Source organism: Saimiri boliviensis, chromosome 14 (genome assembly GCF_048565385.1).
Source record: "Saimiri boliviensis isolate mSaiBol1 chromosome 14, mSaiBol1.pri, whole genome shotgun sequence".
In the NCBI taxonomy this organism is placed as follows: domain Eukaryota; kingdom Metazoa; phylum Chordata; class Mammalia; order Primates; family Cebidae; genus Saimiri; species Saimiri boliviensis.
Genome location: NC_133462.1, coordinates 39,624,200 through 39,640,996, shown reverse-complemented (window position 1 = coordinate 39,640,996; position 16,797 = coordinate 39,624,200). Strand labels below are relative to the sequence as shown.

The 16,797-nt window shown below is 43.3% G+C and overlaps 1 protein-coding gene across 1 annotated transcript in view; it reads right to left on the bottom strand.

Annotated features, from left to right (window-relative positions):
* LOC101028341 (putative adhesion G protein-coupled receptor E4P) overlaps nt 1-16,797 on the bottom strand; it is a 56,456-nt gene that overhangs the window by 21,472 nt on the left and 18,187 nt on the right. Inside the window, exons 7-11 of the mRNA XM_039466959.2 lie at nt 16,220-16,355; nt 12,201-12,308; nt 9,448-9,632; nt 5,804-5,968; nt 4,782-4,976 (exon numbers count right to left, since the gene is read on the bottom strand). Coding sequence (XP_039322893.1) covers nt 4,782-4,976; nt 5,804-5,968; nt 9,448-9,632; nt 12,201-12,308; nt 16,220-16,355 — 789 coding nt within the window. The remainder of the gene's footprint in view (nt 1-4,781; nt 4,977-5,803; nt 5,969-9,447; nt 9,633-12,200; nt 12,309-16,219; nt 16,356-16,797) is intronic.

The window sequence follows — 16,797 nt, the reverse complement described above, 5'->3', positions numbered from 1 at the left end:
CACCTGTTCCAACCAATCTTTCCTGCCCTATGTACATCAGTCATCACTGCCTCAAACTTTTCTGTAAAACTTCCTGCTCTTCACCTAAGAAGCAGCAACTGATTTTCTCCAGAACTTCTCTCTACACAGAGAGCTTCTCTCTCTCTCTCTCTCTCTCTCTCTCACTCTCTCTCTCTCTCTCTCTCTCTCTCTCTCTCGACAGAGTTTCACTCTTCTTGCCCAAGCTGGAGTGCAGTGGTGCAATCTTGGCTCATTGCAACTCCTGGATTCAAGTGATTCTCCTGCCTCAGCCTCCCAAGTAGCTGGGATTACAGGCATGCACCACCATGCCTGGCTAATTTTGTATTTATAGTGGAGATGGGGTTCTCCATATTGGTCAGGCTGGTCTCAAACTCCCAACTTCAGGTGCTCTGCTTGTCTTGCCCTCCCAAAGTGCTGGGATTACAGGTGTGAGCCACCGCAAAATTATCCTCTTGTTGTTTTTTGTTGGATGTTTTGATTGTTCAAATCGAAGATTTGGCAGTGCTGACCCTTTGTTAACAAGAGCCAACAGGACATACAGGATCCCTTTCCTCCCCTGCCTGCCTCTGCTGAAGCCACCACCAGCACCTCCTTGGCTGGATGCTAGGTGTCCTCCCTGTGTAAAGACTCAGGATGACAGGGCAGCCTCCTTCTGTGGTTGCTGGACTTGGGAACGTTGCAGTATCTTTTGGCTTTCCACGTCTCTAAAATGTTGAAAAATTGTCTGCTTCAGTGTTCAACAGATATCTCAGCCAAAAAACTCAAAAGCAGCAGATGTTGGTGAGGACATGAGGATGCAGAGAAATGGGGATAGTTACACTCTGTTGGGAATGTAAGTTAGTTCAGCCACTGTGGAAAGTAGCCTGGAGATTTCTCAAAGCACTAAAGGTGGAATCACCCTTCAGTCCGGGTGCTCACACCTGTAATCCCAGCACTTTGGGAGGCTGAGATGGGCGGATCAAGAGGTTAGGAGTTCGAGACCAGCCTGGTTAACATGATGAAACCCCATCTCTACTAAAAAAATACAAAAAAATTTAGCTGGGTATGGTGGTGGGTGCCTGTAATCCCAGCTACTCAGGAGGGTGAGGCAGGAGAATTGCTTGAACCTGGGAGGCAGAGGTTGCACTGAGCCGAGACCATGCCATTGCATTCCAGCCTGGGGAACAGAGCAAGACTCCGTCTCTAAATAAATAAAAAAACCACCTTTCAACCCAGCAGTCTCCTTCCTGGGTATCTACCAAAGTAAAACACATCATTCTACCTAAAAGACATCTGCACCCAGCCGGACACCTTGGCTCATGCCTGTAATCCCAGCATTTTGGGAGGCTAAGGCAGGCAGATCACTTGAGGTTAGGAGTTTGAGACTTATCCTGGCTAACATGGCAAAACTCTGTCTCTACTAAAAATACAAAAATTAGCCGGGTATGGTGGCAGGTGCCTGTAATCACAGCTACTCAGGAGGCTGAGGCAGAAGAATCACTTGAACCCAGGAGGCAGAGGTTGCAGCGAACCAAGATCACACCACTGCACTCCAGCCTTGGTGACAGAGCAAGACTCTGTCAGAAAAAAAAAGTAAAAGACATCTGCACCCATATGTTCATTGTAGCACTATTCACAGTAGCAAAGTCATGGAGTCAACCTCAGTGTCCATCAATGATGGGTTCGTTACAGAAAATGTGAAACACAGACATGATGGAATATTATACAGCTATAAAAAAGAATGAAATCATGTCATTTTCAGTAACATAGATGTAGCTGGAGGTTATTATCCTAAGTGAATTAAGGCAGAAACAGAAGACCAAATATCACATGTTCTTGTTTATAAGTGGGAGCTAAAAAATGGATACACACAGACATAAAGATGAAAACAATGGGTGCTGGAGACTCCAAAAGTGGGAAGGGAAGGAGGAAGCCAAGGCTTCAAAAACCATCTACATACTATGTTACTGTGGTACTGTGTTCACTAGTTGGGTAATGGGTTCAATAGAAGACCAGACTCCAGCATTATGCAATATATCCATGTAACAAACTTGCACAGGTACCCCCTGGATCAAAAAAAAAAAAAAAAAAAGCCACACTGTGCTAATGCATACTCATCCACCTGATTGCCATTGAGATATTTTTCCACATTACAGCCTTTGATAAGACACAGAAGAGATCTGGCACGGCGCCTCACGCCTGTAATCCCAGCAGTTTGGGAGGCTGAGGCTGCTGGATCACAGGGTCAGGAGTTCGAGACCAGCCTGGCCAACATGGTGAAACCCTGTCTCTATGAAAAATACAAAAATTAGCTGGGTGTGGTGGTGGGTGCCTGTAATCCCAGCTACTCTGGAATCTGAGGCAGGAGAATCATTTGAACTCGGGAGGTGGAGGTTGCAGTGAGCCAAGATCGCAGCACTGCCACTCTAGCCTGGGTGACAGGGTGAGATTCCATCTCAAAAAAATACAATAAAAAAGGGCACAGAAGAACACAAGTGGCATAGTTGCTCCTTTACTGTAATTCTGCATATTAATGATCTTTTTCTGCAATTTATCACATGTTCCTAAGCTGTGAACTCTGTGGGGAAAGTAACTGAGGTAGTTCACCTAACTATTAATGTATTCTGAGTGCAATGCCTGACACACAGGTATTTTGAGAATATCCATCAAATGAATAAATAAGAGGTAGGATTTTAGAGCATTATATAAGAGTGTATATTTACAAGATGACTAAGTCAGCTCCATCTTAACCACAATAATTTTTAGTTTTTAAAAATGTTACTTGAAAATGTTATTAGAGAAGTAATTAGTGTCTTCTGAGCACTTAACTAGGGGTGAACACTGATCAAATTGCTTTGTAAGTATTAACTCATACTATTATCTCAATACTCTGAGACAAACAAATTTTAAGGGTCAGATTTTAAACTTTGCAGTCGAATCTCTATTGCAACTACACCATTCTGCCATTGTAGCATAAAAGCAGTCACAGACAATATGTAAAGGAATAGATGTGGCTATGTTTTAATAAAACTTTATTTACAAAACCAGAAGGCAGGCCAGACTTGTGTCTTTCCAACCTCTGCGTATTTTCAAATGAAGCACCATGATGTTAAAATCTGGACCCCAAATCGCACAGCTAGTAAAAAATATAATTGGATTTGAACCTAAACTAGCTCCAGAAAATGTACTTACTCTTAACCATAAAACTATACTGTTTCTCTCAGGGAAAAACAAACAAACAAACAAAAAACAGAGTGATTTGTAACTTTCTAGCTGTGTGATCATAGTGTTTTAGGGTTAACAGGAGACTTACAGAACCATCTAGCTTTAAATCTTCCTGGATAATATGGCCGTGATCATGATAAAGATAAAACTGAACATTGTTCTCTGAGTGATTAATCCAAAATCTTTTATATGTTTTATCTTGCTAAGTTCTAACTAAATCCTATGACAAGGCCCCTGTTTTGGAGAGGAAGTTTAAAAAGAGGAAGTCACAAGAGATCTATTGTAAAACATGGTGATCATAGTTGCATGCTAACAATGTATGTATTCTTAAAAACTGCTAAAAGAATAGGTTGTTAGTGTTCTCACCACACACACAAAAATAATAAGACTGAGTATGTGAGATAATGCAAATGTTAATTAGATCAATTAAGCCAGTGTACAACATATACATACTTCAAAACATGCTGTACAGAGAAAAAACATATATATATATATATATATATATATATATATAATTTGTATTTTTCAGCTTAAAAAATCAATTTAAATAAAAGAGGAAGTCACTTCAACAAGGTCTTACAGCAAGTAAGGTGAAGAGTAGAGATGCAAGTGAAGATCAATGCAGCAAACCCAATGCCCATCAAAAATTCAAGCTTCTTCTGCACCCTCAAATCCAGAGTACAGATTTGTCACTAGTAAGTGGCTTCCCAGCCGGAGACTACATTTCCCAACTACCCTTGCAGTTATGTGTAATCATGTGACCGAGTCCTAGCCAATAGAGTGTGAGGGGAAGTGATATACACCACTTCCTAGTGTGGCCCCTGTTAATCTCCCCTCGTGAGACTCAACCATGCTGTTTTCCCCCTCCCTGTTGGCTGAAATACGGATACCAGGATGACTTTGGAAGCTATGTGTTGAAAATGAAAGAGCTTCCCTCAGTCTGAGGGTGCAGGATGACACTCTGCAGACCTGTTTGCTCACCCACTACTGATACTAAGGAAAAAAAATAATTCCTACTGTAGCAAGCCTGTGGCATTCTGAAATTGATCCTAACAACCACTAATGTTACCCTTTTTTTTTTTTTTTTTTTTTTTTTTGAGACGGAATCTAGCTCTCTTGCCAGGCTAGAGTGCAGTGGTGTGGTCTTGGCTCACTACAATCTCCACCTCCTGGGTTCAAGCAATTCTCTTGCCTCAGCCTCCCAAGTAGCTGGGAATACAGGCACGCAACACCACGCCCAGATAATTTTTGTATTTTTTGTAGAGACAGGGTTTCACCATGTTGGCCAGGATGGTCTCGATCTCTTGACCTCATGATCTGCCTGCCTCAGTCTCCCAAAGTGCTGGGATGACAGGCATGAGCCACCAGCCCTGGCCATATTACTATATTTAATACCATCAGCCTGACACCCAATCACTTTGCTACATGCCCCCTCAGAATGTGAGGGTCTTGTTCCAACTTATGTAGGAGAACAAGTGAAATGGAGCTCATACTTTTTTCCTCTCTACATGGCTGGATTCATTATGACAATGAGGTAATTTGGGTAAATTACCTACCTCAGGCTCAGTTCTATTGATGCCTGTCAGGAACAGGAGGTGAGCCAGGAAGAGGCAGAGGGAGAGCTGTAGGTGGAGGGAGGTGCTGGTGTTCTGGATGGGCCGGCAGAGGAGGAAGGTGAGGATGGCCAGGAAGAGGCACAACAGAGAGATGACCAGCCCCACCTGGGTGATCACGGTCAGCACCGCGTCCTCCTGCAGGACATCAAAGGAGGAATCCATTATAGTGTCCAATGGTGGTGTTAGATTTCCAAGACAGTGTCAGATGGGTTTCCTAGTTCAGTCCCTGAAACAATTGACTTTACCTCTCTGAGACTTAGTGTTCTCATCTTCAGAATGTGGATAGTGATAACACTTACCACACAGGAATGTTAAAAACCAAAACAACTAGACCAGTGCTGGATATAGCTTTCAACAAATGACTAGTGGTAGTTGGTATATAAATACCCCAGCTTCCTTGCTGCTCAGCTAGAATGACCCAGAGATGTGAGCTCTACACTGACCTACAGTGCTAACTGGCTTGATAATGCTCTCTGCACTGACATCTGTCTTACTCCCATCTCATTGTCCCAGTCCCCTACTAGTGTTTCCTGTAATCCCTTCTCAAATAAGCTACTGCCACTTGACTCCTTGCCTTAGAATCGTTTCTCTTTTTTTACATGGAGTCTTAAGCTGTCACCCAGGCTGGAGTACAGTGGCGCGGTCTCGGCTCACTGCAAACTCTGCCTTCTGGGCTCACCCAATTCTCCTCCCTCAGCCTCCTGAGTGGCTGGGATTACAGGTGTGCACCACCATGCCTAGCTAATTTTTGTGTGTTTTAGTAGGGATGGGGTTTCATCATGTTGGCCAGGCTAGTCTTAAACTCCTGACCTCAAATGATCCCCCCACCTCAGCCTTCCAAAGTGCTGGGATGGCAGGCGTAAGGCACCATGCCCCGCCTTTAGAATCTGTTTGTAAGAAATGCAGAGGATGACTCCCAGCTTCCTGGACATACACAGGTTCACAGGAATGAATCTTGTTACCTTGGGGGCAAGGGCCAGGAGAACAGCAAAGCTGGATAGGTGGAAGCACTTGCATTTGGTGTAAGAATTGTTGCTGTGCACATGAGAGCAGCCTTCTCTCGACCAGCTGCCTCCCTCTGATCCCTCCCAGGAGACACAGATATGCTTTGTTCTCTCGTCACCAGGCTGGAAAGAGAATAGCATGAAAGTGGGACTCTTCCTGGTTTGATTTTTTAAAATTTTTCTTTTATTTTGAGACAGAGTCTCACTCTGTCGCCCCGGCTTGAGTGCAGTGGTGCGATCTCAGCTCAATGCAACCTCCAGCTCCCAGGTTCAAGTGATTCTCCTGCCTCAGTCTCCCAAGTAGCTGGGATTACAGGCACCCACCACCACGCCTGGCTAATTTTTTTTTTTTGAGTTGGAGTTTTGCTCTTGTTGCCCAGGCTGGAGTACAATGGCACAATCTCAGCTCACCACAACCTCCGCCTCCCGGGTTCAAGCGATTCTCCAGCCTCAGCCTCCCCAAGTAGCTGGGATTACAGTCATGCACCACCATGCCCGGCTAATTTTTTGTATTTTTAGTAGAAATGGGAGTTTATCCATGTTTGTGAGGTTGGTCTTGAACTCTTGACCTCAGGTGATCCGTCCGTCTCAGCCTCCCAAAGTGCCGGGATTACAGGTGTAAGCCACCATGCCTGCCCTCCTGGTTTTATTTTATTTTATTTTATTAAGACAGAGTCTTGCTCTACCACCCAGGCTAGAGTGCAGTGGTGTGATCTCAGCTCATTGCAACCTCCACCTCCCAGGTTCAAGCAATTCTCCTGCCTCAGCCTCCCAAGTAGCTGGCACTATGGGTATGCACCACCACGCCCGGCTAATTTTTGCATTTTTAGTAGAGATGGGGTATCACCGTGTTAACCAGGCTGGTCTTAAACTTCTGACCTCAGGTGACCCACCCACCTCAGCCTCCCAAAGTGCTGGGATTACAGGTGTAAGCCAATGTGCCCAGCCTGTTATTTCAACTTTATAGGTTAATCACAATGCACAGTATTGGGAACTGGATTGGAAATACACTTGTAGGGGAAGAGTTTCACATCACCACACCTGCAGTGGGTACATTCTTCATCTATTCTGCCCTTCTTTGGTCAGCTTTGTGCCCTGGGATTGACCCTGTGAATGGCTTCAGCAGCTTCCTTGCTAGTTATAGAACCAAAGAGAGACACTGGTGAGACTCAATGGGTGAGAGAAGAGAGAGAAATAAAGTATTTCTTCCCTGGGCGCTTTCTGCTTTAAGCTGTCTCTGTCTTCTACAGAGTCATTCCTTATTCCTGCCTCCAGCTTCCATTGCGCCCAATAAAGCTTCTCCTATGTTGCCTTTTGGCTTTAATGTGAGAATGGCATCTTTGGATGCCGCAACATTTCATTTCTTCCCAAGATTTATTGAAGTGTGACTGACAAAAAAAAAAAAAATGAAAAGTTTTGATAGATGTATAAATTGTAAAATGGTTACCACAATTAAGCTAACACATCCAGCACCTCACATGGTTTGTGTGTGTGGTGAATTCACTTGAGATGCACTCTGTCAGCAGACCTCAAGTATACCATACATTATTATCCCCAAGTGTAGATACATTAAGTAAGGTACATAAGGCCGGGCACGGTGGCCCACACCTGTAATCCTAGCACTTTGGGAGGCCGAGATGAAGAGATCACCTGAGATCAGGAGTTTGAGACCAGCTTGGCCAACATGGTGAAGCCCCGTCTCTACTAAAAATACAAAAATTATCTGGGGGTGATGGCAGGTGCTTGTAATCGTAGCTGCTTGTTGAGGGAGGCAGGAGAATTGCTTGAACTCAGGAGGTTGAGGTTGCAGTGAGCTGAGACTGTGCCATTGCACGTAAGCCTGGGCAACAAGAGTGAAACTTCATTTTCAAATAATTTTTTTTTAAAGTGTGGGACGTTAGGTCACCAGAACGTATCCATCTTATAACTTAAAGCTTATACCCTTTAGCAAATACGTCCACATTCTCCCGGTGCCCCAGCTTCTGTTGAACCATTCTACTCTCTATTACTATGAGTTTAAGTTTTTATTTCTTAGATTCCAGATATAAATAAGATAATGAAGGATTTCTTTTTTATGTCTGGCTAAGTTTAATTAGGAAAATAGTTCTCCAGGTTTACCCAGGTTGTTACAAGGGGCAGGATTTTCTTCTTTTTTTGAGGCTGAATAATATTCCAGTATATATATAACATTTTCTTGGCCAGGTGCAGTGGGTCATGCCTGTAATCCCAGCACTTTGGGAGGCCGAAGTGAGCAGATCACCTGAGGTCAGGAGTTCAAGACCAGCCTGGCCAACATGGTGAAACCCTGTCTCTGCAAAAATTAGCCGGGCATGATGACAGGTACCTGTAATACCAGCTACTCGAGAGGCTGAGGTGGGAGGATTGCTCGAACCCAGTAGGCAGAGATTTCAGTGAGCTGAGACTGCACAATCGCACTCCAGCCTGGGCAACACAGCAAGACTCTGTCTCAAAAAAAAAAAAATTGGCCAGGTGTGGTGGCTCACGCCTGTAATCCCAGCACTTTGGAAGCCTGAGGCAGACAGATTACCAGAGGTCAGGAGTTCAAGACCAGCTTGGCCAACATGGTGAAACCCTGTCTCTACTAAAAATACAAAAATTAGCTGGGCGTGGTGGCACATGCCTGTAATCCCAGCTGGGGCAGGAGAATCGCTTGAGCCCAGGACACAGAGGTTGAAGTGAGCTGAGATTGTGCCGCTGCACTCCATCCTGACTGACAGAGCGAGACTCTGACTCAAAAAAAGAAAATCTTTATTTGTTGACAGATACTTAAGCTGTTTGCATATCTCAGCGATTGTTACCAATGCTGCAATAAACAAGGGAATGGGAAGGCAGTTGTCTCTCTGAGATCCTGATTTCAATTATTTTGGCCATATACCCAGAAGTGAGATATCTGGAGCATACGATAATACCCAGAAGTAGGTGAAACATTGGGCCATGAGGGTAAAACCCAGCCTGCCACCTGCTTTTGTAAATAAAGTTTTATTGGTGCACAACCACACTCCTTCACTGACACATCATCAATGGCTGCTTTCACACTCTGATGGCAGAATTGAGTGGTTATGATGAAGATCATCAAGAACAAAAAACCTAACATATTTACTCTCTGGACCTTGTAGAGAACAAGTTTGCCAATCTGTGGGAGAGAACAAGACTGGTGACTCCTTTAAAAAGGGTGTTCATAAACGCTTCTCAAGGGAGTGTTCAAGGTAATCTGACGCCATTGAGTGTTACCTTTTCAGACTGTCACATGAAAACAGGATGCATCAGATAATTCTGCTGGAAAATGTAATTCTGTTTATAGTTTTTTGAGAAGCCTCTATACTGTTTTCCATAATGGCTGTGCCAGGTTACATTTTCACCAGCAGATCTATAAGGGTTTCTTTTTTACTGCCACATACTGATATTTTAAGCTTTTGAAAATAGCCATCCTCACCATGGTGAAGCAAAATCTCATTGAAGACAACTCAGCATTTCTTGTCTGCTCTCTTACTTCTGAATTCCGTTTCCTACTTGGGAAACTGATCATACCTGCTCACGCTTTAAGGTACTGCACAGAGAACCAGCTCTGTGTTTTTCCTCACCTGATGATGCTGAAAAGTCAGGAAAACAGGTTCAGACAGGTAAACTTTTTCCTTCAAACCAATGGTGCCACTCACAACATGAGAGTTCAGTTTTACTTCCTCCATTCCTTTTCTTTTACTAAAAAAGGATGCATTCAGAATATTCCCAAGAGACTGATACGTGATAAGGGCAACTGCCATGCTCTCTGAGAAAATGGAAGAGAAATACTGTTAGTGGCTATCTGTAGTTCAGGGAGAAGGTACAGTAGTGTCTATTGTGAGGGTCGGAAGGCAGGCAATGAATGGTTAAAACTGCCCTTGGAAATCCTTAAATGCCATTCAATACGCTATGTGTGGCTTGGGGTGCCGCATTTTCATCTACATAATACATATTATAATGCCCCACACATTAAAAGAGGTATATGTGCAAAATATGCTCCTCAGTGAGTCCTAAAAATATATCCTAGCCCTTGAGTATTACAGCCAGAGTTGTGAGGCAAGATGCTTGTCCTCAGAAGGGTAAGTGGAACTCAGGCAGGCCAAGAGGTCCACACTTTCAGCCGGGTGCAGTGGCTCGCGCCTGTAATCCCAGCACTTTGGGAGGCCGAGGCAGGGGCATCACCTGAGGTCAGAGTTCGAGACTAGCCTGGCCAGCATGGTGAAGCCCTGTCTCTACTAAAAATACAAAAAATTAGCCAGACATGGTGGTGGGCACTTGTAATCCCAGCTACTTGGGAGGCTGAGGCAGGAGAATCACTTGAACCCGGGAGGCAGAGGTTACAGTGAGCCAAGGTCATGCCACTGCACTCCAGCCTGGGCAACAGAGTAAGAGCCTATTTCAACAAACAACAAAAAAAACCACACTGTCTCAGCCTTTGCCCTCAAGCTTACTCTAGTATATCTAATTTAGTGGAAAAGTATACAGAATGACCTACTGTGTTTAATTAATTCACTCATTTCTCTCTCTCTCTCACTTTCATCTTATCACCCTTCCTCTCCCTCTCTTTCTTTTCCTTCTTCCCTTTTCATGAAGGCACAGTTTAATTTATAGAGGTTTAGGCCAGGCATGGTGGCTCACGCCAATAATCCCAAAACTTTGGGAGGCTGAGGCAGGTGGATCATCCAAGGTCAGGAGTTCAAGACCAGCCTGGCCAACATAGTGAAACCCTGTCTCTCCTAAAATTACAAAAATTCACTGGTGTGGTGGCGGGCATTTGTAATCCCAGCTACTTGGGAGGCTGAGGCAGGAGAATTTCTGGAACCCAGGAGGCGGCGTTGCAGTGAGTTGAGGTGGCACTACTGCACTCCAGCCTGGGAAACAGAATGAGAATCCAATTCAAAAAATATATATATGTATGTCATAGAGGCTCAATGCACACAGGATGCCCTGTAGGGTGATGGGAGTGTTTCCAAAATTGCTGTTATCCACATGCTACCATCCCATTTTTTGCCAAAGCCACTTCTCATCTGTATTTCTATTTGCTCCATCTAAAATGTCAACTCATTTTTAGATCCCTTCCTTCCCTTTCCCTACTGTACAGCTCACAGTAAGGAGTGAAGATTAATGAATAGCCAGGAATTTTTTGAAAGAAATGCAGCAGATACTTCATTTTCAAGGTAACCAGATTTTTCTCTTTGAAATAGTTTATATGCATTTCTTCATTTATCTTTCATGGAAATATTTTTCCTCTACTGTGAGCCAGGCATTCTAGGAATTATTATACAGCATTGAACAAAATGGACAAAACTCCTGCCATCAGAGAGTTGATGTTGTAGTGAGGGAGATGGGCAACCAATAAATAAATAAATTAGAAAAACTACATAGAGCAGGAGCTTTGCAGAGACTTCAGATGATGAGATAAAGCAGGGGTGAAACACTGTGCCATGAGGGTAAACCTAGCCTGCCACTGGCTTTTGTCAGTAAAGTTTTATTGACACACAGCCACATTCCTTCACTGACACATCATCAATGACTGCTTTCACACTCTGATGGCAGAGTTCAGTAGTTACGGCAAAGATCATCAGGAATAAAAAGACTAACAAATTTACTCTCTGGACCTTGTAGAGAACAAGTTTGCCAGTCTGTGGGAAAGAACAAGACTGGGTGACTCCTTTAAAAGGGGTGTTTATAAACTCTTCTCAAGGGAGTGTTCAAGGCAATCTGATACCGCTGAGCGTCATTGGGAAACAGGGCATGCAGCAGCCAGTCCCTCCTCCCCCCCCCTTTTTTTTGAAAGAGAGTCTCGCTCTGTCACCCAAGCTGGAGTGTAATGGTGCAATCTTGACTCACTGCAACCTCCACCTTCTGGTTCAAGTAACTCTCCTCCTTCAGCCTCCCAAGTAGCTGGGATTACAGGCATGCACCACGCCTACCCAGCTAATTTTTGTATTTTTAGTAGAGACGGGGTTTCACCATGTTAGCCAGGCTGGTCTCAAACTCCTGACCTCATGATCCACCTGCCTCACCCTCCCAAAGTGCTGGGATTACAGGCATGAGCCACCATGCCTGGCCCAGCCAGTCCCTTTTAAGGAGGCTTTTCAAGGAATCCCTATGCAACCTCTATGTATGTCACAAAGTACACACCCCATATGACAGCCTGACTTCTCCCTGCAAAATGCCTAGTTAGTGGTAAAGGAAGAGCTTTTTATTCCACCATATAGAATTTCCCTATCTTGAAAGCTTTGTGAATTCCCACCCCAGAGTTTAATCACTTAGAAATAAAACGATGATGCATAGAATTTGGAGTCAAGAGAGTTCATTGGAGACATGGTACCTCTTAGGGTTCCTTTGAAAGCATCAGCACAGTTGATATCCATGGTGTTATTTCCAGCTTCCAGAAAAGTGTTCTCTCTTGTCTCGTTGCACCTCTTGGTTTCATAGACTGGAAACATTAAGAAAGTCAGTCCTGTTCTCAATTCTCATGCCTAAATAATTTGCTGAAGAACTCCCTTCTCTGGAAGACCCCCTATTGGTGATTCCATCTCCCCTCTACAAGGTTGGCCACATGGTACTTTTTTCCCATCTTTGGCTGGTAGAAGTAAAGTGGCCAAAATGGCTTTAGCAACACACTGGCCACAATTCAAGAGAAGAGAGGAGAAGAGCATGCTTCCCAGAACTGGTACTCTGATGGGCAAGCTAAGCAGTTTTTACAGGACACTTAGTGGTACTGGAGTGCCTGGTTATGGGGAATGCAGTCTTTATAAGCAAGAGTAGCTGAGCATTTAAAAGCTTTCAAAAAAAAATAGCCACTAGGAACAGAACTTCTGTATTTGGGAAGAATCTCTTGAGTAAACTCTATTCATCAAACCTGTAAACATAAGATCTGATCATTTTGTGAGGTCAACCTCTACATTTTAGGGTATACAGTGTTTGTCTCTGGACAAATAAGAAAACTGTCTTGGGGCTATGACAGACTGCTTATTACCTGTGATCACCATTTACCTATTCTTTCTTTGGGTCTAGAACTACCAAATTTAAGCTGAAGGCAAGCCATTTTTCCGCTTCCCTTGCAGCTAGGTGGAGCCATGCAATTCTTTTCAGGCCAGTGGATCAAAGAACAAAATGGCATGTGCTAAAGGAAGCAGGCATCCTTTCAACTTCTCTTTTCCCCTTTGCATTGGCTGGTAAAAGGACATGTTAGCTCTCTTGTAACACAAGGTGAAGGCAAATGTTGAAGACGGCAGACCATAGAGCTGCCATGGAACTGCTGCATCGCCCTGACTGACTTATGCTCAAACTATTCAAGAAATGTGGTTAAGCCACTGTTTGCCACAGTTATACCACCAGATTTGGTATGTTAATTCAGACACCAAGTTCACAGGGAACATTTGCCAAAATAGACTATCAGTCAAGTCCCAATGAATTAAAAGGATTGAAATCCTACATAGTATGTGCTCAGTCAATTCATCAAAGAGAGTATATATCACAACTATTTTTTCCTGGTAAGCAAGTCTGGTTTAACACATGCAAATCAGTCAGTGGGATTCATCACATGAACAGAATGAAAAATAAAAACCATCTCAGTTGATGATAAAATGATCATCTCAATTGAGGTAGAAAAAGCGTTTGACAAAGTTCAACATCCTTTCTTGATTAAAACTCACAATAAATTAAATGAGGTCATTAACACAGGAAATCGAAAAAAGCCACAAATATTTTGATAAACAGCACACTTCTAAATAATCCATGAATTAAATGATAAATTATATAGAAAATGTTTTAACATTTTGATCTAAATGGTAATGGAAGCCCAGTATATAAAAACTTGGAGGATGCAGCCAAAGCAGTGCTTAGAGGGAAATATATAGCTCTAGTTTGTAGCTAAGTTTTAAGCTTTAAATGCATATGTTGGGAATAGAGAATGGTTTAAAATTAGTAATCTATATACCAAGTCAACAAGTTAGAAAATGCAAAGCAACCTCCACCCAAAGAAAGTAAATGGAAAGAAATAATAAAGAACAAAAATCTGAGAAAAAGGAAATGGCATAATAATATAATCAATCAACAAAGCCAAATACTGGTCTTTTAGAATGATTAACATACAAAGGTCAGGAAGAAACCACAGTTCTAATATAGAGTTCCTAAAACCCTTACAGTTTCCTGAACAATAGGAACACTAGGAAAATCTCCTGTTCTGATATTTGGTCTTGGACTCAAGTTGCTGTGACGTAATAGCCCTTGAGATGGTTGTAATTTCCTGAGTGACAGGAGCGTGTGACTCAACTCTTACTTCCTTTGTAATTTCTTGGTTATAGAAACATCTTTTATTCTAATGTGGTACCTCTTAGCCAGCTCCTGGATAGCCTCAGGTTGAGGGTGGTTGACAAGGAAAGCAATGGTAAGATTAAAAGGTTGAAACTTTCAGTTTCACCCCCATTCCAGATACAGGAAGAGGAGGGGGGCTGAATATTGAGTTGGTGTCAGCGGCCAATAATGTAACCACTCATGCCTAATTAATAAAGCCTCCATGCACATCCAAAAGATTTGTTAAACTCTCTAGGAGATTCTAGATAGCTTAACATGTGTTGGTCTCTAGAGTGGCAACCCTAAAGAGAGCTTGGAAGCTCTGAACCTCTTCTCCCATACTTTGCCCTGTGCAGCATCTCTGTCATCCGGCTGTTCATCTGTTTCATTTATAATATATAGACTTTTATATATATATATAATTTTTTTTTGAAATGAAGTCTCACTCTGTTGCCCAGGCTGGAATGCAGTAGTGCCATCTGGGCTCACTGCAACCTCTGCCTCCTGGGTTCAAGCGATTCTTCTGCCTCAGCCCCCTGGGTGGCTGGAGATACAGGCACTTGCCACCATGTCCAGCTAATTTTTGTATTTTTTTTTTTATGTAGAGATGGGGTTTCACCATGTTGGCCAGGCTGGTCTTGAACTTCTGACCTCAGGTCATCTACTTGCTTTGGCCTCCCAAAGTGCTGGGATTACAGGCGTGACCCACCATACCCAGCCCATTTATAATATATATTTAATAAATGGATAAATGTAAGTAAAGTACTTTCCTGGGTTAAGTGAATCACTCTAGCAAATTACTCAAACCCAAGGAAGGGGTTGTGGGACTCTAATGTATAGCCTATCAGTCAGATGTACAGGTTACAACCTAGAACTTGAGACTGGCATTTGAGGTGAAGCACACTTTTGTGGGACTAAGCTCGCAGCCTGTGGGATCTGATACTATCTTTGGTAGATAATGTCAGGTAACGTCATAATTGAATTATAGGACACCCAGCTGGCATCCACTAGAGAACTGTGTGGTCAGCATGGAGGAGGAAGCCACACATGTTTTGGTAACCAGAGATGAAGTATGCTGTGTTCTTGTTACTATATGAGAGCAGAATAGAAAAATAACCATAGTTTTTTCTTTTCTTTTCTCTTCTTTTTTTTATTTTTTATTTTTTATTTTTGAGATAAAGTCTCACTCTGTGGCAGAGGCTGGAGTGCAGTGGTGTGATCTCGGTTCACTGCGACCTCCACCTCCTGGGTTCAAGTGATTCTGCTGCCTCTGCCTCCTGAGTAGCTGGGATTACAGGCACCCATCACCACACCCAGCTAATTTTTTTACTCTTAGTAGAGACAGGGTTTCACCATGTTGCCCAAGCTGGTCTCAAACTCCTGACGTAAGATGATCCTCCTGCCTCAGACTCCCAAAGTGCTAGGATTACAGGCATGAGCCACCACACCCAGCCAACTAAGAGTTTTTCTATCCTCTAGCTGTGGTGGCAAGGCAAATGCTCTTAAATACTTCTCATCATACCAAGGGAAGTTGAAAAGAAGAAGAGAGCTAGTTTATTCTCTTGTCCCTTGAATTTGCATTTTTTTTTTTTTTTTTTTTTTGAGACGAAGTTTCACTCTTGTCACTCAGGCTGGAGTGCAATGGCGCGATCTCGGCTCACCGCAACCTCCGCCTCCTGGGTTCAAGCAATTCTCCTGCCTCAGTCTCCCGAGTAGCTGGGATTACAGGCACGTACCACCATGCCCAGCTAATTTTTTGCATTTTTAGTAGAGACGGGGTTTCACCGTGTTGACCAGGATGGTCTCGATCTGTTGACCTCGTGATCCACCCGCCTCGGCCTCCCAACGTGCTGGGATTACAGGCGTGAGCCACTGCGCCCAGCCGAATTTGCATTTTTGTCAAGAGTCCTCATGTAAAATGCTGACATACAGGGTCTGTGATGCTGAGAGTCCACAGATTTCATCATTCATAAACCATAACGATGTCAAGACCTAGACTTCTTTATGGTCTCAATGGAGTTCATAAAGACTCTACTCAGCCTCTCTTACCTAGATCAAATTCAGAAATTTGATCCTTCTTTGGAGAAGCAAAAGTCGCATTCCAGATGCTCAGCTCTATATTCTGAATTAGTTGGGTAACTTTTCTTGCAAATTCCTTTCTGCTTGCATTTCTTCTCAGATTTTCCTTCAAAAAAAAAAAAAAAAAGCTAATTAGATTGACTCTCATGGAAATGTCAGAAATCAGGAATATGCACACGTGTTGGAGCAGGAAGCCCAGAAGGCAGCAGCCATATTTGTTAAGATGCCATGAGGTGTGTGTGGCATTGAGAATCTAGGTGCTTGATGTAGATCTTTGAATGACAGCTGAGGCACTTTCCCCTTACTGCTGTATTTCTCTATCTCCTTTTTTTTTTTTTTTTTTTTTTTGATGGTGTTTCACTCTGTCACCTAGGCTGGAGTGCAGTGGTGTGATCTTGGCTCACTGCAGTCCCCACCTCCCTGGTTCAAGCAATTCCCTTACCTCAGACTCCCAAATAGCTGGGATTGCAGGTGCACGCCACCATGCCTGGCTAATTTTTTTGTATTTTTAGTAGAGACGGGGTTTCACTATGTTGGTCTGGCTGGTC